At 46.4% G+C, this 26548-nt stretch overlaps 1 protein-coding gene across 11 annotated transcripts in view; it reads right to left on the reverse strand.

Moving 5' to 3' along the window:
* The window catches only part of TPST1 (tyrosylprotein sulfotransferase 1), a 41333-nt gene extending 15077 nt beyond the window's left edge, over window positions 1-26256 (reverse strand). For 2 of the 11 annotated variants that reach the window (XM_054209402.1, XM_054209398.1), the window contains exons 1-2: window positions 15042-15256; window positions 6755-7698 (exon numbers count right to left, since the gene is read on the reverse strand). In XM_054209402.1, coding sequence (XP_054065377.1) covers window positions 6755-7599 — 845 coding nt within the window. In that variant the 5' untranslated portion in view covers window positions 7600-7698; window positions 15042-15256. Of the gene's footprint in view, window positions 1-6754; window positions 7699-8360; window positions 8465-14486; window positions 14846-15041; window positions 15266-25936 lie in introns of those variants that run through there. The other 9 variants (XM_054209400.1, XM_054209404.1, XM_054209409.1 and 6 more) reach the window with 9 other exon arrangements.
* Window positions 26257-26548: the final 292 nt, after the last annotated feature.

Below are 26548 nucleotides of genomic sequence, written 5' to 3' on the forward strand. Positions count from 1 at the left end.
AGGCTGTTTTCCCACTGGCGTATTCCCACATTTACTGTCTCATCATCTTAAATGCTCTTGCAAGTTGTATTCTAAATTAAAATCCATGTGCCGTTTATTCCAGCCCACCCATACTGCAACTGAACTTTTTTGTTTTATAAAAGAGAGACCTATGGAAATGACAGAAAACTATGGACTGCAACAATATTTTTCATATTCATTCTTTTTACTGATTGAGTGTTTGGTCATTACACAGTTCTTAGAGGCAAGTGCATAATCATAGCAGTGTCATATGCACTATATATAGAAAATAGTTGATGTGTTGCTCATTTAATCAGCAGTCCTGAAGTAATTTTCATTCTTGCACCCTAGTTTTGTAGTGCGTTTTTGTTGTTGGGTTTTTTTTTTTCCAGGGGAGGAAATCTGGCATCACTTTGTTTTCCCACATTCCTTGCTTCTTTTAGATTAAAAGACATATGACTTCTTTACTGTGTTTATTTCTGAAACAGGCCAGCAGGACTCAGAACACGCTGAGTAATTTAAAACTCTCAAGAGTTTTCACTGCAAGTAATTTAAAACTTCTTTCTGAACTCAGAAAGAGCGCACATGCATTTTGGATGTCAAGGTTTACCTTTCTTTTAAGGCAGACTAAGAATCAGGTCTGTATATACAGTTTGCCTAAAGGAAAATGCATCTGCATTGCAATACCATAAGGTACGCCACTGTAGCAGTAGGTCCTGCTGGCTGGCTATACCTGCCTCAAACCTGATGCTGAGCATGCAGCCGTCATATCCACTTGCAGCTGCAATCCTTCCCAGGCCTTATTTACATCATGAAGAATTTTGATCTCAAAAAAGCTCTACCACCCAGAAACCAAAAATGTTATACTGGAAAGTAACAGCACAAAGTATAACACTAGTATCTACACAAGATAAAGAATGAGAACACCGAGACTCAAATAAATTCTCAAGCAGCTAATTCTTCATCTATACAGCAGGCAGAATATGAGAAAACATCTTCTGAGAAAAATACATGGACATTTCCTGAAATAATCCTGGTAGTTTCTGTGTCCAGAAGCCTGAACTAAAGACAAATCACTCAAGACTGACATCAGTCAACTTACAAGAGGAACAAGTTTGATTACAGTCATCTAATTAACCTCATGAGTCCAAGAAGAGGTTGAAGAATTCTTGCACAGCAGACAAACATTAAATCAATAGCAAGAGGCATCCTATTCAGATGCAAATTGTACTGTGCAATGAAAGCCTTAAATTACAAGCTATGCATCCATGTCTGCCAGTCATTAACTCAATTTGATCTCAACACCAGTCTTACCTTGTTACTCTTTTTTTACTTGTCATCATAGCTAAAATTCTTCCAGGACAGAGGAAGGAAGTTAGTCATACAATGCTGAAAGGTCAGTAACTTAAGTACTTTAAACACAATCAACAAAGAACAAACCAGACAGGGAAAGAGTCACCCACGGGGAAACTGTCTTGGCAAGCAGGGCCTTCACAGATTGCTGCAAAAGGTGTTTAACGGAAGCTGACGAGTAAGCACCTGACAAACAAAAAAACTGTAAGACAACCCCCAGAATTTTCAGCCTTACTCTCTTTAACCATTTTTAGTAGCTCAAACGGAAGGCTGGAACTCGGAATGGGATTTGGGGACTAGGGAGTTATGACTGAATTTCAGCCCTCCTGAAGGCTACTGGCCTGATATCACAAGTCTGTGTAGCAAACTAAAGAGCCTGGCCATTGCCTTTTTCATCCTTCTAATTAGAAGATGAGCATCTGACTTCACATCAAGTTAGTAAGAAAATAGCTGTTAAGAGCTGAGTTTCAGAAGCTCAAACTGTCAAGGCAGAGGACAAAGCACCACACAGTCAGGAGTCCTTAGAACCAGAACGCTGGCTGGGACCCTCAAGAAAAATTTATCACTATGTGTTTGAAAAGTGTTAAGATTTACAGTCCTCTCCCTCTCAGACAGAGACAGCCAAGCCCAAAATCCCTTCATCAGAACTGCAGATTGATTTGACCACTTAAAATAAGGGTAATACTGTGACAATGAGGTAATGGGCTTGGCTTATAGCTTATTGGAACCCTAAACCAAGGGGTGCTGTATATATCAATTAGCCCTAAATTAGTACACATATGGATACCTCTTCCTGAAGTAAAAGCACATTTAAAGGTGTATGGTTTGTCCCACTATCATTTTAGTCTTTGCTAACAATAAGCTCAGCATGAAACATTTCCTGGTGATTAATAGCTGGGAAGAGATAAGCAGGAAACTACATTTATCTGCTCCTCGGCACCGATTCAGAAATATACTACACCACATTTGGTCTTCTGTTTAAATCCTTTTCTGTCCTTTCAGTTAAGGTGGGAAGAAAAGTAAAACACGATTCATGGGAAATATTCTTCAGACCAAAGAAGGAGTAAGGGGGAAGACAGCCTGGGGACAGGAGGAAAGAAACATACAAAAAACCAAACAGAACAAAACAAGGAAATGTACCAAGTCCTGGCAAATTTGATTATATGTACATATGGCAAACACTGCCTGGTCACAGCTTCCAGGCTCCCCTGCAAACCCACCAGAACAGTTTCAGCTTTGAAAGCAGCTGGAACTGCTGGAAAGTACCATGGAACACAGGACTAACCCCAAATAATTCTACACCTCTACTAGTATCAGATGAAAGATATGTATTAAAAATAGTACATTCTGAAGTAATTTTGCCTAGACAGCTATTTCCATAATAAGCCTAATAAAAATTGTTATAAAAGAGTTGACATTTCTCTGCATCAGTGGTCACCACAGCTGTTTTCAGTTAGGAGGCAAATGCCAAGAGCTATATTAACAATACTAGTTATAGCATGTAGTCCAGCCATAATACATTCCTTCAACAGCCACGTTGGCAATTACTTCAAACCACAGAAGGTTTCCCGCTACTACAAATGCTGCGGTGCACATCCTTAAAACCCTTGCAGTGTTTTTCCTTGCAGCTAGATGAAAACCAAAATAAGGGGTGAAAATACTGAGTAAAATAGAACAAACACTGAGGCTAGAGCTGCATGAGCAACAGAAAAAGCAGTGATTACTAAGCAAATGCAGGAAATAGAGTAAGGCAGCCAACAGTTTCCTCATATCAAGCAGCCAGGGGAACAGACGAAGTCAGAATCTTAAATACAGACTGCCTAGTATCTAATATCGTTATTAACAGACTATTGCATAAGAGTTTCTGAGTCTGGAATAAGGGAAAAATGGAATCAGCTCACTGCCTGAAGAGTTCTGCAAGCCACTGGGTGGCTAGCTCAGCTCTGGAAGAGAAACAGCCTGCATGTGCAATTTAACTCTACGTACAACTGAAAGTAAAACACCTTACCCTGACCTAGAGCCTCATTCATCTGATACAGATTTCATTTGACATAGTTAATTTTGATTTCAGGTGAGTTAAAATATATTCTTAAACTTTCCCTTTCTGTTATTGGGTAATAACATCACTATAAAGATCTTTTAGCAATTCTGCGGTCTGTTTCTCAAAGTGTTTTTAAATATTTCAAGACAACAGACTTGTCGGATTTCTTTTCAAAATCCCTCCAGCAGTTCAAACACATCCAGGCATCTGATGGTGGACCTGACCTGAGCAGGCATCATGCCTCTGGAGTGGATGCTGAGCCTGTCTAAAAGATCTGAAAGTCTTAACAGTGAGCAGAAGATGATGGAGACAGGTTTCTCTGTGCGTTTACTTAAGTCTTTACACAGTACCACAGCCTTTGCAGATTATAACAGTAGCTCATTCTCTGACTTTGGAGGTTTTCTACCCTACCTAATACCTTGCAGACAAAACGGGGAAATAATTTTATCTAAATCTTCATACTTACCCGACTGTGCCAGAGGCTAGGCCTATGTGTTGGTAACTTTTAAATGCATATCACATTTCAATACAGATTATTTGGTATTTGTGATCTCCTCCTCCTGACAGTAAAAAATGTAATATAATTTGAGTGTTCTAATTTTAATATACTATTATGAAACAGCCTGAAGCACTTGATACTGGGCATGTGGTAAATTAAAGCTCTGCAAGAAGACAGAGGTGCAATAGACAGCAGTGGTTTGAATTTCCTTAGGTTATCTCTGAAGTGATCTTCAGCACCATCCTTTGGAAAATCAGGTGGGAGAAAGCTACTAATCAGAATATGGAGCTCCACTGCTTGACTCTTGTTTTCAGCTGAAAGAAGATAGTAACTGCACTGTAAAGAGCACTCTCCAGTAAGCCCAAAGAGCAATTTTAAGTCATAAGAGAACAAGGTTGGTTATAACCTGACGCAGAACGTAACAGTCATGCATACCTGAGGCCGTAAAGAATTGTGCTGCAGCTGAGAACAAGCCAAATGCAACCTGATGGAAGGAATACTAAGTCTGATGCAAGATGTATTTTGTTCAGCTGTCAGAATTTGATAAGCTGTGGCAGACTCTAAAGTTCTCAGTAAACTCTTTGAAAAGAGTCATTTTTGTGGGCAGTCACCCCCTGCTCTGGGCAAGCCCCCCCAGAGAGGCAGCCGTCCCCGTCCGCAGTGCTCTGCTGCACACGAGAGGGCAGTGAGGAGCTGGGATGCCAAAAGCAGGAGGCTGTAACTGGTACAAGGAAATCAAATTGGGAAATCTCAAACTCCCCCTGCACAGTTTCAATTAGTATCTTATATATATACACACACACACACAACACAGACATCTAAGAGAATTTCATATTCACTGTTTTTCCTGCAGCCCTCACAAGACTGAGTCACTGAAATCATTATCGAATTATAAAGGTCTCTTGCAACTGAAAAACAAATTTCACCACCTATTTCAAGGGTATTTGATTAGTTAAAAGACACCAGAGACATAACACTAATAACCCCGTTCATTTTCCACTATTGCCAGAGCCTTCTGAAATAAGAAATTACTTTCACATATCATCTCATGAGATAATAAAAGCATAAAGCATTCCATGAACAGATTGAATTGAGAGTCACAAGAATATTTTCATACTCATTTGTCTTAACTTTGAAAGTTTGTTTCAAAAATAAACATGAAGCCACATTTTACTTTCAATAATCCATTTTCTTAATTTTTAGAGACATGAACAACTCCTTACATCCCATTCCACCAGATTGAAGAGAAGTATTACTTGCAACTGTACGAATTCAGTAAGGCTACCGAGTTTTATAGTATAGAGGTCCATTAATTTTTAAAAATGCTAATCTGGAAGCTTTAAGTTAGTAATATTTTACTAGAAATGGCATTACGCATAGTTATTTTTACAGGACACTTAACAGAACTTGGCAACCCCTATTTATCTTAGTAAGTTTACTCCCCCCTCAGCTGCCAGTAACATGATAGAGGTAACTAAAGAGAAGTTCGCAGGCAGATACAGCTTGCAGACAGGTACAACAGTGCATTGCTTCAGGTTAACATTATCAGAAGGCTTCAATCTGCTAAAAAACAATACCAAAAAAAAAAAAAAAAAGAAAGGGTTGAGATGCCTTCTTGATAGCTCTGAGAACACAGTGGTGGTGACTGGGTTTCTTCAGTGGGAGTGGTGATGTGAAACCGCCAGATTGTAGATATATAACCATTATCTGAGTTTTAAGTTATCTTTGTAGCTGCTGACTAATAATTCTGTTATTTGCTTTAAATCATATTCCCCTACAATATATTAGAAAATCCACAGTGTCATTTCCCTAGGCATTAAATAAACAAAATTTCCCAATTTTTATCTCTCAAAACTGCAGGTTTTAAAAAAAATGGAATCACTCTGTATTCGAGTTTGACATGTCTCTACCCAGCCCACACTGCTTGCTGTGCAAGGTGCCTCTTACTCAGAAGCACTTGGCCAGTGATGAATATTCGAAAAACGGAAGCCAAGGAATTTAACTGGGCATGCCTTCTGCTGGAATAGGGCTTTTTAATCAATATTTTAGAAACTTAAACAAGACAATCTGGTAGATGTATCTGCCGTAGCAAAAACAGGAAGAGAGATTCAAACATTCACACTTTTTCCCCCTCAATATAAAGACAAGCCAGCTTCCGTATTTCAGTTGTTCAGCTGTAAATAGTGGCAAAGAAACCAGAGTATAACTTTTTTTTTTTTTTTTTTTTCACAATACACATCTAAGTTTTCTAAGCAGAGCTGGATTTTAGTTACTGGAAGTAGCTAAATCAGGTGCACAGATGGCACAACAGAACACTGAGAGATTTGCTTACAACAAGGTTAATTTTATTCAAAACGCTTGTCCTTTTAGGAGTGCATGCCAACAGAAAAGCACGCCAATTCTGCTTTCTATTTTGTTGGAACAGTTTCTCAAGTTTCCTGGAAGAGTATGTTCTTGGCAAATATAACTCGAAGGCCATTCTTGCATTGACAACAACGCTTAAGTTCCTGAAATGGGTGATCTTGCTAGGATGAATAACACCAGTCTAGATAAAACAGTCCAGCTTTATTTTGGGGCACAGAGAAATGCAAAGCTATACTGGAAGTAAGGCTGATACTAGATATCCAAATTCAAGTTAGACTGGCCATTAATTAAACGTTCATTCATATGTTCTATACACGTATGTTAGCAGGACAATTGCTTAGTGGGAGCAATCCGAGTTTGCAAGTTGTTAGTGAACAGTGATTCTTAATATCCAGATAATATGCACCATAAATCAGGTTCCCGAGTCTTTTATATACAAAACATACTATTTTACCTCTTAGAACAATACAAGGTAAAGGAGGAATGCTCATACTCACTTTGAAAGAGAAACACCCCCTGCTTTTCCAATCATTTCTTCATGGTGCAGCACTGCTTGGTTCCATGGGATGCGAAGAAACTTTAAGAGAGTTCTCATCCATCTTTCAGGATGCAATACGAGTTGTTCGTAATGGACCAGCATACACCTTTCAAAACCAACCTCCATACACTGATTATACATAGTTTCTATAGCACGATTCCACTTGGTCAAGCAGTCTCTGTAGCTGTTAAGGTCAAACCCAGCTATTGTGACTTTTCTAGATATCATGGAATGCACGGATGCACGACCATCCCGTACCATTAGAAGAAATTTGGCATTGGGGAAAATTCTAGCAAGATAAGTTAAGGATTTTAAAGCAAAAGGATCTTTGTTACACAAATACGGAGCAGGCTCTCCATGTTTCACAATGATTTCCAATAAAAACGCTTGCATTGCTGAGTCCAGAACCTCATCTGTGACTCCAGCTTCATCCAGTCGGATCTTCTCTTTGCTCGATCTAGCCCACATCTGCTTAACTGCCAGAATTCGCGGGATTACCCTGGTCTCTTCTCCGCACCGAATATCCGGGTGGGCATCAAGCATGGCACGCATTAAGGTAGTGCCACTTCGAGGTACTCCTCCAATAAATATTAAAGGCATGTCTTTGTTGTAAGCAAAGGTTTTGTTTGCATTTACATTGGAAGCAGTTCTTACTGTGCTTCTCACACTTTCCATCCTCACAGGCTGGCTGCGTTCTTCTATTCGGTGGTGACACTCCATAGCGTGTTGGCCCAAATAAAACACTGTCACTGAACTGATCACCAGACATGCCAATAGCAAGTTCTGTTTGAGTTTTCCAACCATTTTGATAAAGACTGTCACTTCAAAATAGAGAGGCCTTCTATTTCAAATTATCTTCTAGTTCACATGTCACGGGAATCCTAATCCAAAATAAATTAAGGTCTAGTCAGGGGGGAAAAAAAATAAAATAAAAAATTAAGAACTTTGTTAAGAACTACTACAATAAATCAACAACAGAAATACCTGACAGCATTCAATAAAACTTTTATCTCCTGGTGTTGCATTAAGACTAGTAAATGCAAAATCTAAATACAATTGTCCCATAACAAAAAGCCCTTTTGTTTACCCATAGAAGCAACACAAAACATAACAAGATTCATGACTAAAATTGCTATTTACATAGAAGTTCTCTGGTACATTTTAACAACATTTGAAAGAATTCTACCACTAGATAGCTACCGTTAAACTTTACATTCAAGCAAAGACATCATTTCTATGGGACTCTACACATTAAAAAAGTAATTATTAAGAAACCACTCTTGTTTACTTGGGATTTCACAGCAAAAAAAATAAAGACCAAAAAAATGACCACTCTGAGACAGAGTTACCGAGATAAAACAAATGAACAAGACACCCCACAGAAATCACATTATAAATTACAGAAGAATTTAAGCATTAGAATAACTCTGGCTTGCTGAATAGATGGTAGCAGTATCCTGCTCATTGTCACATTTTCACATAACTACTTTATCTCCTGTTTTGCTTTAAATGCCCTGTTTCCTTCACAGGATATGAGATGATAATAAAAGATGTTTCACAGTTACCTATCAACACTGACAGTGTCCAATTTTTGATTAAGGCCTTTAAGCAGTGAAGAAAAATAGGTTGCAGCAAGTAAGGGAAACTTCAATTTTTACTTCAAGGGAAGCTGTGATTAAAGAAGTGTATAGTCATTAAAGACTACAAACACAATCCAGGATTAAAGTTGACTAAGATCAAGACTAAGATCAGTCTTGATTTAAATAAGAACAACCACCACCACCACCCATGCTGACTTAAAAGTTTGCATCCATCCCAGTATCCAGATAATACAAAGCAGGACATACGAAAGAAAACTAATGATTTCATCCTAACTTCCTTCTTTATTGTTTTCTTTATGTAAAATTTGGCTCTTAGAGATATTTCCCTCAAAAAACCCCACCCAAACTCAACATAACCATAATCAATCATTATTCCATTGATTAAAAAACAAAAAACCCACCAACTTCCCCCCACATCTTATGCAGCATTTTGAACTCCAGAGGAATGTTAGCTGAAATGCTAAAAAACTGAGTAAATTAGGAAGAAAGAAAAAAGAGTTGAAGTCCTGCATAATTTTAAGTCATGTAATAAAGCACTGCCAGAATAAAGCATATACTGCATTCTTCCTTCAAATAAGAAGGTTTGGATTCCTTTTAAGCAGTGCTGGTAAGCTCACTCTTTCTTTTAGCCTCTCTGTCTAGATAACTCCCTATTTTTGCTGGTATGACAGCAAGAGTCTTCCCCCCTCCAAGATAAGACCTAACGCTTCAGAGTTAAGATTCTGAATATACGGTTACTACACAGAAAGGTTTATGGTAAGAAACCCATGTAGCAAATCAAAAGTCAACTGACAATAATAGCAAGACAACTATGCTTTATAAAGCATAACGGCAGCCCACATTAATGAAGTTTACAGATATAGTCATTTCATATTTATAGCATGGAACAGAAAAATACACTGTAAAAAAAAAAATTTAACTTATGTCATAGCATAATCTTCCTTCTGGTTCTGCAATATCACTTTTAAATTAATCAGTCAATTTTAAACCCTTACAACTATTACAAATAAAAAGAGGCAAACCAAGGACGACCACTCATCTATTTTGTGAGGTATCGATAACATGGCTTTCATTCTGCTTTCTAGTCTACAATTTCAGCAATGATGATTATTCTGCAACAGAACAATTTTTCAATATGACTATTATTTGAATAAAGTGAATTTTACCACACCAAAAGCCACCACTTTTCTCCTGTAAATTTTCTTTCAGATAGGTACAGTACTATTGTTTACAATGATAGCATAGTATAACTCACTATTTGAAAACAAATTAAACATGTATTAGAATGAAGGGTTTGTGCAGCTAACACATCCATTACTAAATATTTTGGATACCCCCATACAACTCATTTCCTCAAAAAAAAAAAAAAAGAGAAAAAGCAAAACCAAACCCTCCACAATATTCTTCATCTTCCAAACTAAGAACTACTTGAAGACATAACATTCCCCAAATACAAAAGTTAGACAGCTGATCACTAGAGAAAAACATATCAAGACCCAAGCGCATCAACTGTTTTATCATTTATATTAGAGTATCACTTTAAAAAAAACCAAACAAACACAACAAAGCCAAACCAGCCCCAGCTTTCAGCACCAAGCTGAAGAACAAGCAGCCTCAGAGGAGAGCCTGTTGACTGAAGGCTGAAACCCTCAGAGTTCACAGGCTGGGTAAGGCAGAACAATGACTCACTCTCAGCACAATTCCAGCTGTGAATGCAAATACACATTGCAGGCTGTGAGCAGGTTTCCTAAACTGCCGTTAAGTAATGACCACTCACCTACAAAACTAAAAACCCATCCATGTCACAAAAACAAAAAACCAAACAAACAAAACACCCACAACCAATCAACCACAAATACTTTCATTTGAGGCAGTAACTTTTTTGATAAGTTCAAAGATGCTGAAGCTGCAAGACCATAAAGAGCTAGTATTAAGCTGTCCTACAGCCTTCTGTGCTCCACTCGCCTGGAAGCAACACCTGGAGCGTACAACTGCCATCAACCGTGGCAAGACGAAGCCTTTGTATGTGAGGAAACCAGCAGAGGAGCAGTCAGAAACAGCACCTCTCAGCAAACTAATCTATTCTACAAGCCAGCAAACTCCCTTCTCTGCCTGAAGTTACATATGAAGCTTGGGGACAAGTATGACATACGGAAGCTACTGCCCTTCTAGCAGCTTGCAAATAAACCCCACCTTCTCCCTTCTCTATATCAGTGAGTGCTTTGGATCACATCTGTCAACCTCAGGGATTATTACAAGTCATTAATGTTCTGCTGTTAACAGTAACTAAACTGACAGCATTTAAAAATCACAACTAGGCAATCAGCAATCTTGTCAGCATTTCAGTAGAGCTTTGAAAAATTGTGGGGTTTTACCCACTGTCACCTGAGAAGAGCAAAGTGCCACTCTACCCAAAACCACAGACAACTCTTAACAAAATACCCCAATACAAAACAAATAAAAAACCCTAAAGAAAAACAACACCCAAAGCAAACACAAGCCCCTCACACACACACACACACACACACACACACACACAACACAGTCATAAGTTGAAGAAGCTGAAGATGACTACAATGGTAGAGAAGGCCTTTAGGAGCAATTGTTTCAACTGACAGACTAAAATGAATTTCTAGAAAAATGTAAGTGTAACTCAAAAAAAAAAAAAAGACAGTTATGATCTACAAGTTTCAGTACAAGGAAGTACAGCTAAGCAGAAGTGTATGTAACTGAGTTTTATTCCCAGAAAAGTCAGGCCTATGAGTCAGCCACAAGATGATGTTAGCAAAGCAAAAACGACTGCATTGTTTCCTTCTTCTGCACACACTAGTTCTCTCTCCCTCCTTCCCTCCTCCTACATGCCACAGGTCAAGACCTTCTTCCTAAAGTTCAACCAAGAAATGTTGAAGATTTTTAGCTTAGTCAAGAGGCAAATCATTCACTTGTATTTTACATTAGAACAGTTTGGGTTTTGTTGTTGTTCAAAGCATTCCTTGACAGGGGGGGAAAAAAAAAAAAAAAGCCCCATTACCACCCAGTAATAAGCAACCCTCATAAGATCTAGAGCCCCGACTTTCACTTTGGAGGCTGGAAAGAGTGATGACCACCTCCCTTCTCAAGACCAACCAGGCAGCTTTTTCCAAGATTAAATTAACAGGACAGCTACACTGGCATTATCCCTCTCAAAAATAAAATAAAAAAAAAAAAAACACACAACAAAACACATATATCTAAAACGTTTTTCAGTGATTAGCTTGTCCTCTGCTTCTACCTCTTGAACTTCTGGCTCAGATTCTGATAACTAGACCTCTTTCCAGAAAGAGCAAGTATAGTAGTACTGCTTGGATTTGTTCCTGCATCTCCCCAAGCGTTCAGAGTGTTTGACCTCAACACTACCAGAGAATTTTCTGGGAGAAAAGACCACACTCAGCTCTGTGTCAACAGGCTTCCAAGTCATCCTTCTCAGAACACGGTGCCCTCCCACCTGTGCTGGAAAGCAGGAGCAAGACAGAGGTGAGTAGAAGAATGGTAGAGTTCATACTTTCGGTAAGTCATCTTTCCTGTCACCCTGTTTTTACCGTTTACCCTCATATCCTCCTACCATGTTCCTACGATTTTCTTTTCCTACATAGGAGGTCTACTCAATCCCTCAGTCTCTAGGGCTGTTACCCCCCCATAAGGCTTTATGCAGTAGATGCCAAAACACAGACCCCAGAAACAGAAAATTCTTGCAGTTCAGAGATGCTGCCTTTCAGATGCACAGCCACAGTCTGACTACTACACCCAAAGCTTGCGGTATAAATCTGCGGAGGAAATTCATTTCACAGTGGCAAGGTAGCTAAGTTGAATGGAGAAAAACCCTAAACTGTTGTTATCCATTTTCACTCTCTTCTCTACTCTTGACTGTAGAAGAAGAAATGAAAATCCCGCTAGGACGTGAAGAAGCAAATGTCAGTATCTTCCTTGCCTCTTCTTGCCCCTTCACATTTCCATTGTAGAAATAAATACTGGAAAGGCAGCAGATACTGAGAATTCTTAAGAACCATATTCAAAACAAAATACACTTAGAAAACTGGAGACTATATTTCTTAGAGGAAGTTCTATATTAAGCTCATCGAATAGTCCAAGTAAGAAGCCCTTGCATACAATGCTAGTCTTTCCGCATTCCATAAAACCTTTCCTTCAATGAACTGGTTTGTTTCTGGTCATTTGTGTTTGTTCCCTGCAAAGAAGATTGCATAGGAAAGCTGACAGTTACATGATAATGGTATAGCACAACACCAAGGAACACCACTGAAATATTCACAGTACGCCACTTCAAGAAGCTATCCGAACTGTTGTAGGCTCATTTAGAAGGTTGTTCCAAAAATCATTTAAGTATTCACAAAGCATTTTTATGCCTTCAAAGCAGCGTTTGCACAATCACCTTAATGATTTCCCCGAAGATCGAATATCATGTATTACTGCCAGTCACGTAAGAGAATCTGAGAGGAATGTCAATGTACAGGACAAGCAAGCAAAACCCAAGCAAAACACTCAGCAAAGTTAGAAATAAAAATCAAGAAGCCTTTAGTACCAAGTCCATCTTTAGCTTTTTAAGTCATCCTGGCTCCCAAGCCCAGCAGCTGTTTTCTCTAGATTTCTCCCCCATTAGTTATACAGTAAAAAAGGATGATAGAACAGAATGAGCAAATTTTATTCACCTCCACAAAGAAATAATCAGTAAGTCACCTGGTGGAAAGCATCTGGGATGAAACACAGCCACCAGACCTAGTGAAGACTTCATGCAGAACAGTTTGACAAGTAGAACGATAGGCAAAGTTGGACAAAATACAGAACTATAAGGGAATGCAGATCTGTGAACAACATTCCCTTATACTTCACACTGTAGGAACTATGGGAGTGTCGTTCACACACTTGCATTCCCTTGAACCTACGCGTTTTGTTTTTTTTTTTTTTAATCTAAAGCTCTGAAAAATTGTAAAGGCCAAATTAACCTTCACAGCCATAGACTACTGCTGAGTCTGAGGTTCCCATATTGGGGAAGACGGCATACAACCATGTAATAACCCCACAATTTCTAACAGAATAACATTACAAGGAGTAAAAAAAAATAAATATGCTTATGCATTTCCCTCATATAATTAATAGGTAAAAGATGAAGCAAGCTGTACCCTTTCCTTTTAGCAGTTAACCCACTCCCCTCCAAAAAATCACAGCTTTCTTCATAATCCTTCGCTATACTAGACAGATAGATAAACACACACACATAGGTATCTATAAATAAATAAAAAGATAAATTCAGAAGCATTTCTACTTTCTCTGGATCTACCAACACCTAGAAGCTTTCTTAACAAGCGAGAGAAAAAACACACCAGACCCCAAATAACTAGTGAGGCTACCAGTAGACTCAAAACCCAACACTTAGGTTTTCCACCATTTAAGACCTCTAGAACGAGGTTAAAGTACAGATAATTAAAATGTTCTGCTTCAGATGAAAGCAAAGAACTCTATATATTCTGCTCTACCTACACACACAATGCATACATGAAGTTATCTGGATTTACATATTGAATGGTCAAAAAAAGTTAGCAGCATGCTCCCAGTGATGCAAGAATATACAGTGTTTATTAAGTACTACACTTACTACTGGAGAACAATGCAACAAAAGGAGTTTTATGGACAACACACATAGGTTTATAGCTGTTTATGATTAAAAAAAACCAAACACAAACCTAAACCAAATGAGAGGGGGAAAAAAGTCAGTAGCACAGTAATAGCAGATGAGCTGCTGTTTTGTGCGTTTTTACGTGCACTGTGCCTCCTAAGAGGGATTTCAGCGCTCCACTATAAAATAAGGTATTTCAAACTGCTTAATAATACTAAGAAGATCTAGACCCACAAAAATTTGCACAACACGTTCGCAATAAACACATGCAAATGGCTTATTCTGCAAAACCACTTCCAGCTAAGAGACGTATTAGGTCCAGTGCTATAAAACTATCGCTACAACGCGTACGCACTACAGGTTGTGTCCGCAGATATAAAAGCAGCGCTACACAAGTATTTCTGCGTGCCTCCCCTACTCACAGCGGCGGAGCTCCGGCGGCCAGCCTCCCCCGGCACATCCCGGCGCCGGAACAAAGCCAGCGGGAGCGCTGGCAGCTCCTTAAGCGAGTCAGCCCGCCCGGAGGGAAACTTTCCCATTTACCCGGCTCGGATCCGCCTCGCACCCCGCCGCGGCACCGGCGGGCAGCAGCGAACCGGCCCCGCCGGGCATCCTCGGGCGCTCCCGGCTGCGGCTACGGGATCGGCACAGCCGTGTGCCCCGGCCAGCGCGGCCCGGCCCGGTTCCCCCGGACAGAGCGGCCCCTGAGGGGCGCGGGCACCGCACGGCCACGCCGCCGCTCCGCTCCCAGCCGCCGCCTCAGGCCGCGGCCGCCCCCCGGCCCGGCCCGGCCGACAAAGCCAACGGCTCTGGCAGCACCGGAGCCGCCCCAGCGCCGGCAGGGCGGAGCACGGCGGCCGCCGCCGGAGCTGCGCGGGCGGGGCGGGGAAGGGAGGGAACGGCCGCGCCCGGGGCCCGCTCCGCCCCGCCGCACCGCGCCGTACGCCTCAGGTGCGTGGCGGGCGGCGGCTCCTCACCTGCGCTGCCACCGCCCCCGCGCCGCGGCGGCCGCCGCCAGGGCCGGGCTGGAGCCGCGCAGCAGCAGCACCGCTGCCCCTCCGCCGCCGCGGCTCCCCGCAGGCACCATCGCAGTGGGTCGCGACCGGGACGGCGATCGCGACCGGGACCGGCTGCGCCGCCGCCGCCTCCTCCCCTCAGCCGCGCGGCTGCGGCTGCCATGGAAATCACAACCACGCCCTGATTGGTCGCCGGCCTCGATGTGTCGCGGGAGGCGGTTGGGCCGCCGCGGAAGATTGACAGCTGAGGGGGCGGGGCCGGGCGGAGGTCGGGGGGGTGTCGTTAACCCCTGCGGGCGCGGCGGGAAACATCTGGAGCGCACAGCTGGAGCGGGGGGGGGGGAGCGCGCCCACATCTGGGCCGCGCCGCCACGTGAGCAGCTCTGGGTGAGCCCACGTGCAGCGACACCCCGGGCAGCGGTGCCAGACAGATGTTGGTGGCTGGGAACAGCTGGAACAGCTGGATTTTATCATGGCTCCCTCCACAACAACACGCCGCCATTGCTGGAGAAGAAGGGGAAAGACGTGATTTATAACAATATTTTAAGGAGAAAACTCCTCACCGCCTGCGACCCACTGGCGTAGGGCTCAGAGCGTGGTTTTACAGCTAAAACCATCCAAAACCCGCTGTCCCGTTGTCCTGGGCGAGCGGGGTTGAAGTGCAGCGCTGCAACTCTCTGATAAATTGGGAAAAGCTACAGTTAAACATTTTCATAGACACGCAGATGGCAGGGAGTACCTGGCCTCCCAGCTCAGGTGTTGTCTGGTGTCACACAGCTGTTTGGCGGCAGTGGGGAAGCAGGAGCCATGTGTCTACCACCTGCGCGAGTGTGGAAACATCTGGAATAGCATCGGGCTGGAGCCCGAGCTGGCTGCGGGCACATGGCACCGCTTCTCTGGCCCACAGCTGGGTGAGCGGCCAGGCGAGGACCGAGGGGCACTTGGAGCAGCACTTTGTCCCTGGAGGTGCAACTACAGCAAGCTCAGGCCAGGAGAAGACACATCTATAGGTTAAATAATCTCTAATAAAGACTGGCCTTAGGCTTCCTTGTCAGTGCTCTAAGCAGAAAGACAGCTACAGAGTGGGAAAATAGGTTGAATTTGACCTCTTAACATTGACATGGTGATATCTAAAGTCTAAATCAAACTAAAAACCGGTTTCTTCGTTACATACAGGAGGTCTGGCCCCGCTGGCATCACCGTACGCAGACAAACACCCTGCGGAAGATTCACCACCGCTACAGGGTTATATCAAAGGGAACGATCCCGTGGGACAATCCCCAAATTCATGTCGCTTGCCAAACAGGGGGTAAAAAAAACCAAACAGCTAAAGGGATTTAACATGGTGCCAGCCCAAAGTTCAGTCTGGGAAAAGCCGCCCCTGCATCCAGCAGAGATGATCAACACTGTCACCGATTCGGTGCCACCAGGCTCGGTAAAGACTCGGCTGGCTGGGGACACCGGGGCTGGGAATCGGCACTGGGAGCAAGATCTTGGTATGAAAAGGATGGGAACCACCGTGCGGGAGAACATCCCCTTTTAATCCTGAAAGCCCTAAAATCAGGTCTGACTCACTGTCCCGTCTCCCAGAGAGACGGTACGAATCCTGCGTGGCTGGGGAGGTACCGGCTGGGCTTTGCCGTCATCCCGGCCTCACGAGATGCCGAGCGACGGTGCCTGAGCTGACAGCGATACCGACAGGATGCAAGAATTAATCACAGCCCATTACCTCGTCTCTCATAGCCCTTGCAAAGCGCCCATCATAAAACTTTTACGAGCCTGTTCAGGAACATGGTTGCCAGCGCTACGATGAGCCAACGCTCGCTGCCCGGAGACCCGATACGGTTCTCTGCCTCCCACTTCTCCGAGGCGATGGAGAAGCATCGCTCTCGAGTGGGGCGAACGCGGTGTGGCTCATGCGTGTTTTATTTGCTCAGAAAATTAAGCCAAGGCAGCCACGTGAGCAGGTATCTGTGTGCAGGACAAGTATTTTCACGTCGGGAAATGCTCTGCCCTGTAAAGACCAAGTTTTAAAGAGTCTGTAAGGCTTTCAGACGTGCCCAGGGAGCTGCTGGGAGCACGGAGAAACCAGCAACTCCTTTCAGGTTTGGTAAAACTCCTTTCCACTTTCTTTTCTCTGACAGCTATTGACGGGGAATAAATGTCATTTGCTCCCGAATGCATCTGGATTTGAACTAACGATTTAAAGATGAAACAGTCTGTATCCTGTTTCCAGTAAGTTTGCCTCAATCCATTAAACAGCACTTTTCAGATCGCTTTATTGGTTTTTCTTTTATGGCTTTAACTGTGACTCACAGAGATCATCCCTTTTAAAGGCTTCCAATCTGTGGCAATCAAACAATGCCTCGGGGAGGGGGGAAAAAACCCACCATTCCCCAAGTTCCCCGGTGCTGCTGTAGGAAGCAGACGCAGCTACTGTACATAGCGGGTGCCCCACGCTGGGCCCTGCTTTAATCCGCTCGTCTGGGAGCTGTGGATCAAATAACCCACCAAATACTGCGTCACGCCAAGTTTGGGTACAGACAAGAGCTTAACTCTCGGCCGTGAAGTTGCTGTTGCCAGTGGATAAACACGATGAGAAGCCACGGCACTTAATTGCTCAGCATCTGACAGTTGCGTTGGCTGTTCCTTATCGGCTTGTTCCCATTTTGTTCCTTGAAGCTGGGAGATAATTCCTCCTCGCCGGGGGCTCAGCCGCACGCGTGGGGTGAAGGATGAGCCCAGGACCGAAGCCGCAGCTCGGCGGGGGGGCAGGTCTGGCGCTACGGGGCCATAGCCAGGGTTTGCAGAGCTCCAAGAGGAACAGAAGCGGGTCCTGGTGCCTGTCCCTGCTTTCTGCCCGGTTTTCCCTTGGCAGCGGCACAACTTACGGTTGTTTCCAGTTCTCGCAATGCCGCACAGTGCATCTGGGACCGCCGAGGAAGAGGAGGGAAGAGCAGCCCTGAGTCCTGCAAGCTGGTGCTATTTAGGAGCTTACGTTAAACTTTTTTTTTCACGTTATTTCCCAATGTGAGCCACAACATAAACCAAACTTTTTCTCCAAATCACTGCTATGGCAAAGACCAAGCTGGACATCATCGCCTGGAGGGACCGAGCCCGGTGTCTGCATCCGCGCTCCCTCCTGGCATCGGGTCCAGGTCACGTCAGGAGCCAGGAGCCATCCTGCACAGCGTGGACCGTCACAGCTCCAGCAGCAGTGATGGATTTTGCTTCCTTACGCTCATAGCAAGACCTGCCCAGTGAGCCGCAGCTTCTCTACCACATCATACGAGTTGCTGGGCCAGCACGTGAGCGGGTGAAGTCCCCAGCGACGCTGCCCTGACCTCTGCTAGCTGGAGGGCTGGCACACTCAGAGACAAAAAAGAGGTCATCTTATTTTTTTTTTTCCCCGCCTTGGACTTCCAATACAATGCTTTTCCTGACACCAATTCCACTCCAAAAGTCGTCCTGAGTTCAATTCCAGTTTGATATTTAGAAGCAACAGAAAGCTTACTACTCCAGGTATCCTGGCCCTCATCCAGGAGTGTTTTACTTTAATTCCACCTTCCCAATCCTGAGAATGCAAAGAATTTCCCTCTGGCTTTGCCCAGCTCATTCCCCGCCTGGAGCAAGGAGAGCTGAGCTTGCCGGCTTAGGCGTGTTCTTGCCAGAACTGTTAAATATTATTCTTTTTCCTCGAATGCCTCGGCAGCGGTTGCACAACCCGGCTTTTCGCTGGCTGTCTCGCACGGGGAGGATCTCTCCCTCGCCGAGAGGCAGATGGAGGAGGGTTGGTGCTTGTGGCTTTCATCCCCATGCTCACTAAAGGCAGTTTTGAAAACCCGGGGGGGGGGTGAGAGGCTCAGCTGTCGCTTCCGCCTTGAAAAAAACCTCCCTGTTACCTCCGTTATAGAAGGATATGTATGGATAGAGCCATTCTAGAAGGATATGTATGGATAGAGCCGTTACAGAAGGAACTGAGGGAACGGAGGGGTTTGGAGGAGGATACCGATACGATAAAGCAGAAAGCAAGTGGGTTGGATTTCAGCTTGTCCCGTGCACCCGGGAAATTCATTTGGCCTTTAGGTAGAATTAATTTCAAAATCCCCGGCCCCCGCGTGTGCCAGTGCTGTCTCCCAGCCCAGAGCACGGCTGGGCATCCTTCCTCCCCGGAGCAACCCCGCTTAAGTGCTTCGTTGGCTCTGCGCCAAAGACGTGCTTAAATCAGTCCTGTTATCTCTGCCTTTATGAATACGAACAAAACTGCCCTCTGACAAGGGGAAAAAGGATGGACTTAACACCTCACCCACAAAGTAAAGGGCCGGCAGGTAAACCAGCGCAGACCTCCAGCCCTGGGCGGGTGCCTTGGCCAGGGGAGGACCATGGGGCAGCATCCCTCTGCACATCCCGGCCTCCCAAATGCCCGGAGTTTACCTTGGGCTGAGGGTTATTCCAGACCCCGGGAGCAGGGGCAGGGGACGGGAATACACCGCTCCTGGCTGCACATCACGGAGCAACGGGGGCAGGTGGTGCCCAGCACCGCAGATGGATCCCGGCGGTGTCTGTAAGTGCAGACTGCTCCAGAAAAACCCCAACTCGGACAATCAGGGAAGACTTAACGATCCCCGGAGGCAGAGAAAATCCAAGGACTGTGTTCACGGACCTCTGAGTTTAGGGAAAACGGGCCCCACAAGACATTAAGCTGATGACACACCTCTGCCTCCCCTCACAGCAGGAGAATAAGATGTTTCTGCTGAATACAGGTTTCTGCACCCAGGATCACGCCCTGCGCGGGGCGCAGTCTGTCTTACCCGCAGAGCAAACCTGTCAGCCGCGAACCCAGCGAGCACGCTGGTTAACTTGGAAGGACGCTCACGTCTCTCTCCACGTTTCCCAGAGGCACGCTCATTTTTATTGTTTTTCTCCGCTACCGATATTATTTTTCTGGCCCGGCTGCCTCGCGTATCGATCATCTTAGCGGTGCAAAGTTTGCCCCAGGGGATGCCGGAGCAGACGTGGTGCATGCACCGATGGGCTGGGGCACCGCTGGGGGTTTTCAATTTGTATTTCACCGCCAAAGCCAGAAAAACCAAGCCCCGGGAATCACTGCGGGACCAGAAATGTGCCGTTCTTGGTGTTTGCCTGCAAAAAGCCCCATCTGCCAGCACCGGGATCCACCTAACCCGAATGCACAGCACCATCCTGTGCGTAAGCTGAGAGCATCGTTCCTCTACCCCCGGCTTGGCCCTGTCTCAGTGCGCGGCGGTGATCCCAGGGGTCTCGCAGGGCACGGGCTCATCCTGCTCTTCCGACCCGCTCTCACCCATCCCTTGCTGCAGCTGCCCCTACCTATTGGCCTGAAAACAGAAAAACTCCGCTCGCATCCCATGGGAGGGCAAAGCGTGACACGTCGGACCTGGTTATGCTTCAAACGCTTTGCTCTGGCTCAGGCCACTGCTGGAGGTGCAGACCAGGGGTCTGGGCACGGCTGCAGACCCAGACCCTCCCGGCCCACATCACCCGGGTGCTGCAGCCCCGAGAATCCCACCTCCCCGCCAGCTCCAGCCCCAGCCCCAGCTTTGACCCCTTGTTTCCCCAGTCGCAGCAGGGCCACGCTCCGTCGCCAAGCAGGGCTGGCTTTTTGGCCGCAGACCAGGAGAATTTAAACCGAAATTATCAAAGTCAGGAGAAGAGGGACTTTTCTTTAGGTGGCTGCAACCCAACCTTAACCCGCTTGTGGCTCAGAGGGGGACGAGACAGTTTCTGCTCCAACCCCGTAAAGCAGCTCTTTGTGATAAATAGCTCCATATTCCCCCGTCTCTGTCTGATCTTGTGTCTGCTGCTTTATAAATGTGACAGCTGAGAATTGATCTTTCCACGTGCCTGGAGAAATAATTACTGGGCTAGGAATATCTCCGTGCAGTCCTCATCCCTCTTCTCGCAGGCGAGGCGTTTTAGCCATCAGATGTATTTATTTCGCGGGGAGATTTTTTCCCCAGCTGTAGGAGCCTCTGGAGGTGCAGAGTCCTCGGGTTTTTCCAGCCGGTAGGCAGTCCTAGCCATCCAATAAATACAGGAGGAGCTGTTTTTCCAGTCACAAGCGCAGGAGTGAATACTCTCCTCTTTTACATTTATAGGCATCTTCCCGTGTTCCTGGCTTGCAGACAGCTGCCTATGTGGCACGACGGACGTGCGCAGGCGGAGAACTCGTCTCCAGCACGGGAACATCTGAGAACAAGCCATTGCCTAATTCCTTCCCTTCCTTTAGGTTTCCCTAAAAAAATAAAATAATTTAAAAAAAAATTCCAATATCACAGAGACCAGCTAAGCCGGAGCTCCTATAGCATCTCATATGACCAGCACCACGCTGCTGAAGGCGTTCGCTTCCAGGGACGCGCGGTGCTCCCGGATGCTTTTGCCGAGGCGCCCTGCGTGGCTGGTCGTGGCGGCAGGAGCAAAGCGCTGGGTTTTCATCCACCAGCGAGGAGCGACGCTCCTCAGAGCCCCCTTGCACCCGCGCCGCCCGTCCTCGGCGCGTTCCTTCATCGCGTCCATAGGGAGCTGCCTGGGAAAGCAGCGCCGGCAGCACGCCAACCCCTAACAGAAGGGGGATAAGCTGTTTCTTGCGGGATTTATCCCGTGAAGTTTAAATGGCTGAAAATACCCAGCAGTTTGCAGGATTAAGTCCTGAGTTTGTAAAGCGGCAGCAGCATGTGTGGCGGCCACTTAATGAGCTAAATATCCATTAGCTTATTTATAATGCCAGTGATACAAGAAATTGTCTCTTTCTGTGTCTGGAAAACAGTGCAAGGAGGTGAAAGAGCAGCTCAAAAACTCCAGCATCTAAAAAAAAAAAACCCAAAAGACACCCAAAACCCCCTTCCCAAAGACACAGAGCTCTGATTGCATCGGATCGAAGGCTTTCAGAGCCTCTGGTTGTGGTGGCAGCAGCGAGACCCCGGTGAAATCGCCCGGGCCGCACACGCCGTGCCCGGGCAGTTGGCTACGCTCCGTGCCATGAGTTTCTCGGGAGCAGGGTGGCTTGATGACACTTGGGCTCTTGCAACCGCAGCAGTTCTGAAAAACGGAAAACATCCCGTCGTCTAAACACGTTGGCATCTCCATCAGGTGCTGGGCGCGGGCGTTGGGAAAGCAGTGCCGGCGCAACGTTCATACCTACAACCCCAGCAGGTCCGTCACTCCTTCCCTTCGTTAGCTGGCCAGCTTGCAAGGAGCTACGGAAGCGTAAAGGGTTTTAAAATTACATAAAGCTCTGAAGGAACATCATTAAGACCGCTAATGAAATCCTACATGGTGCAGCCCTTCTCTTGGCGTTTCTTACAAGTGGCGTTAAAGTTCACACCATTAAAGATCAGACAAGGCGGGATTTAAATCCCATCCCCACCGCGGTTTCTTGTTCCAGGCTTGCGGTGTTTTCATCACGCCCTGCCTCCTTTATGGTTGGGCTTGGTTTGTCAGCGAAAAGAAACCAAATTAAACCCTAATTCCCCCTCCGCGGGGGATGCCGTGCAGCCCTGCTGCGCTCAGGCTCATCACCAGCAAGTGTCGGTTCAGCAATTGGATTCCTGGGGGGGGAGGGGGGGGATGAGGAGGGTAATGCGATGCCCTAAAAAAAAAATAATAAAATAAAATCCCATTGTTTTGGGGGACAGGCTCACTTGCTGCATCCAGCACCCGACCCTGGCTGTGGTTTTCCCCCATTTGCAGTAGCTGAACAGCTCAGCCCGGGGTGTTGCTTGAAAAACCTTGGTTTAGACCCATTTTTATTTTTTTTTTAATTCCCAAGGCTGTAACATTAGGTCTTGAGTGAGGCACGTCATGAAACGGGTGAAGCCTGAGCCCCTGGGGACAAAGTCTGGGAGAAGGGTAAATAGGGGAGGGAGGAGCGGTACCTTCTGCGGAGCTCCCTCTTCTTGTTTGGTTTCCATCAATCATTTATTTTCACGGTGGCCTTTCAAAATGGGAACGCGGCACTTAACGCGCTCTCTGAGCTCATGGAGACGCTGCTGGGTTTGCAACAAGGAGGGAAATAGCCCAAATTGAAAACAGACGAGGCACCTTCGTTAGAGAGGTGATGGGAGCAGTGAGGCCCAGCTGAGAACCTGAGGGTGTGAAGACACCCGAGATTTGCACCCACCGAAAAATGGCCCGTATCAAACTATAATTTCATTCTAGACAAGTTACAAAATCCAGACCTCCTTTCTCCCCATCCCCAGCTCCAACCAGCGGATAATATCCCCCTCAACTATGAAACAGATGTTAAATTAAAAAAAAGCGCTACAGAGAAGAATAAAATGCACCAAAGAAATCATCTAGTGAAGCTCTGCCCCTTCGTGTGAAAAACCTGGGGCTCAAAAGGAAGTAATCTCTTTTCTGCCCCCCCCCTACCCCCAGAAAACCGCAATTGCGCCAGCAGAGGCAAATAATGAACCCGCCCTCCTGCAACAGGACTTTTAAATCGATAGGAGAGAGCAGCCGTCAATACGCCAATTTTCCAGACTGCGATGGAGAGAAAGGGAGCAGAAATGGCAAAATCGGGACTCTCTTGGCCCATCCTGCTTCCAACACCCCCCGCACGGCTTCTCCGTTATTTCCAAACACCCGCACGTCAATAGACAACTTGCAGTGAATGCTAAATGCCATTCGGCCTATTGCCGTAGGAACCAGCTGAATTCTGTCGGGGGCTTCCCTAATACTAATTTCTTCACGTTCACTCGCATTCAGCCCTATAGGAATATTCTATTTCTTGTTTTCCTAAGGAAAAAACGAGACTTTCTCTGCCAGAAACAGTGCAGAAAGGGCAGAACTCCCCAGCCAACGTGCTGCTGACGCTTGTAAAACGAAAGAAGAAACTTTCTTCACTCGTGCGGCCGTCGAGAAGCTTTTGCCCTTAGATCAGGGCTTTCGATTCCAAATACTTCGGGTTCCTTTGGGCAGAAATCCCTGCCTCGCTCTGCAGAAAGCTAACCCGAGGCGGATGGAAAGCAGTTGTTTGGGGTTTGTTTTTTTTTTTGGTCCGGACACCTCCACGCCTCAGGGCACAGAGCTGCTGAGAGCCAGCAAGGACGACGGAAGCAAAGCATCAGCGACCCAGATCTGCAACGTGCCACCTCAAATCAGTGGTACCCATATGAATGGCCTCCCCATGCCGGCCTGGAGAGGCGTACACATATATATAATGCACACACATATATATATATATATTTTGGAACAAGCTCCCCATGGAAGTGGTCATAGCACGACCCTGTCAGAGCTCAAGGAGCATCTGGACGACGCTCTTCGCCATATGGTTTAGTTTTGGGTAGCCCTGCGAGGAGCAGGGAGTTGGATGGGATGATCCAGATGGGTCCCTTCCAACTCGCTGTGTTCTATGATCCTATATACACACGTATAGCTGTGCGTACGAATTTCTGCCGCGGTCCGTGTTTGCGGCGGGGCGGCCTTGGCCGGCTGCCGGGCGCCCACCCAGCCGCTCTCTCACTCCCCTCCTCAACAGGTCGAAGGAGAACAGAAGATAAAAAAAAGCTTGTAGGTCGAGATAAAGACAGGAGACACCCCACGGCCACCAAACCTCGGCTCCGGTGGCCACAGGAATGCCCAGCCCTGGCGCAGGGGGATGCGGCCCCTCCACCGCCCGCGTTGCCTGACAATTTGACTTGCCAAAAATTGTCGGACAAGTGCCTTTTCCCCGCGCGGCATCGATGCGAAGCGGCTGGGGCACAAGCGAGGCAGCGCCGCTGTTTCTCCTCCGGCGACTAAGGAAATGTGACTGTGCGCTCAGCCCTCACGAATGCAGCCGGGGAAGCCTGCCAGTGCCTGCCTTTGATTTCTTGCCTAAACCCCAGCCGGCTTAACGCAACATCGGCTTGGAAGCCATAAAACACGAGACAAACAATGTAAATCAATGCGACCAGCGAAATTTAACAGGAAACAGGCTGTGCTCTTTATTTTCTGGATGGGAGAGCAGCCGGCCGGCGCGGCCACGGTTACCTCCCCAAGGCCTCGCACCCATTTGCTTGTTCGCAAGCGGGGAAAAGGGAGCTGAAGGCCGATTCCACGTGACGCGGGGTTTGGTACAAATCAACTGTATGTGACTTAAAATTGGACGAACGACAGAAAAGTCACAAAAAGAGACAGGTGAAACGCTATTAAAGTAAAAGACTGGAGAAAAAGCAAGTGGCGGGATGAAACCCGTGTCCGGAGGTGTTGGGATTTACAGTTTATCTAAGGACTGGCAGCAAGGGCACACATCCCCTGGAGCTACAAATAACGGCACTTAACACCTCTTTGGGGTATTTTAAGGCAGGCAAGGAGGCTGGCAGAAGGCTCAATGTCGCTTCTCCCTCCAGCAGACATATTCTCACCCCAGCCATGGTGGAGGGTCCCAGCTGCGCTCAGCAACGGCTCCAGGCGCATCGGCCCCTTGGGGTTAAAGGGATAAAGCCGAAACGCGCCGGTGGGGAGGCTGGGACCAAGCACTGAGCTCGCAAGAGGACAGGACTTGAGAGACAGCCGTTGGGGTCAGCTCACGAAGCGCCCAGCTGATATAATCCCTCTCACAGCCCCATCAAAATCCACTAAAATCCGTTTCCATTGTTTTTCCCCCCCCCCCCTCTATTCCCTTGCAAAACCCCGCTCCGTGCTGCGTCTCCCCGCAGGATAACGCCGCGATAACGCCGCTAACGCCCTCGCGTCTCCCAGACTGCAAATGCAAACGGGGTTTCACCAAAACCAGCCACCGTCCCCGGGTCCGACCCGCCTGGTGGGAGAGCATCCCGCTCACCCCCGACCCCAGCGACGCCACCCCCCCAACTCACGGCGCTGCTGAATTTCACCTTTTTAGACTTAAGTAGGCGATTCCGGTCCCCATCGGCAGCGCGATGGCTCCGGGCAGACCCCGTCCTTCCCACCGCAGCCTCTGACCGCCGAAGGGATCACAAATATTTGAAGAAGGGCTCAGCCCGCAGCTGGAGCCTGATTTCAGGCGGATCGGGAGGATCTGCCCGTGTCGGGAGGCGGCTCAGGACACGCACCGGGTCTTTGGTGATCTCTTCCCACCAGCTGCTATTTCTTCCCCACCCGCTTTTATAGGAGCCTGATAGCTCCCATTGGCTCGAGGCACACTTATTATAGTGACTACTATGACCCATTTAAATTGCGTTAAATAATTTCTCAGTTCATTGTCCTGCAGAGATTAGTTACATATAAGCATATTTTAATGATTAACTATTGGGCTCTGCTGAGGCCCCAGCAAAAAACGCAGAATCCGCAGCCTCCCTCCGTCCCTCCCTCCCCTCCTGCCAGCTCCCCATCACCATCCCCATCGCGCTCCTTCATCACCAGACTCGCAATATTTATGGTTTTCCTCGGAGCCTCCGCTCCTGGCCTGATACAACCAGCTCAGCTGGCCCTGGAGGGAAGGCTCCAGCTCCCGGAGCTGCAGAAAG

The sequence above is a fragment of the Rissa tridactyla genome, chromosome 7 (genome assembly GCF_028500815.1).
Source record: "Rissa tridactyla isolate bRisTri1 chromosome 7, bRisTri1.patW.cur.20221130, whole genome shotgun sequence".
Taxonomy (NCBI): domain Eukaryota; kingdom Metazoa; phylum Chordata; class Aves; order Charadriiformes; family Laridae; genus Rissa; species Rissa tridactyla.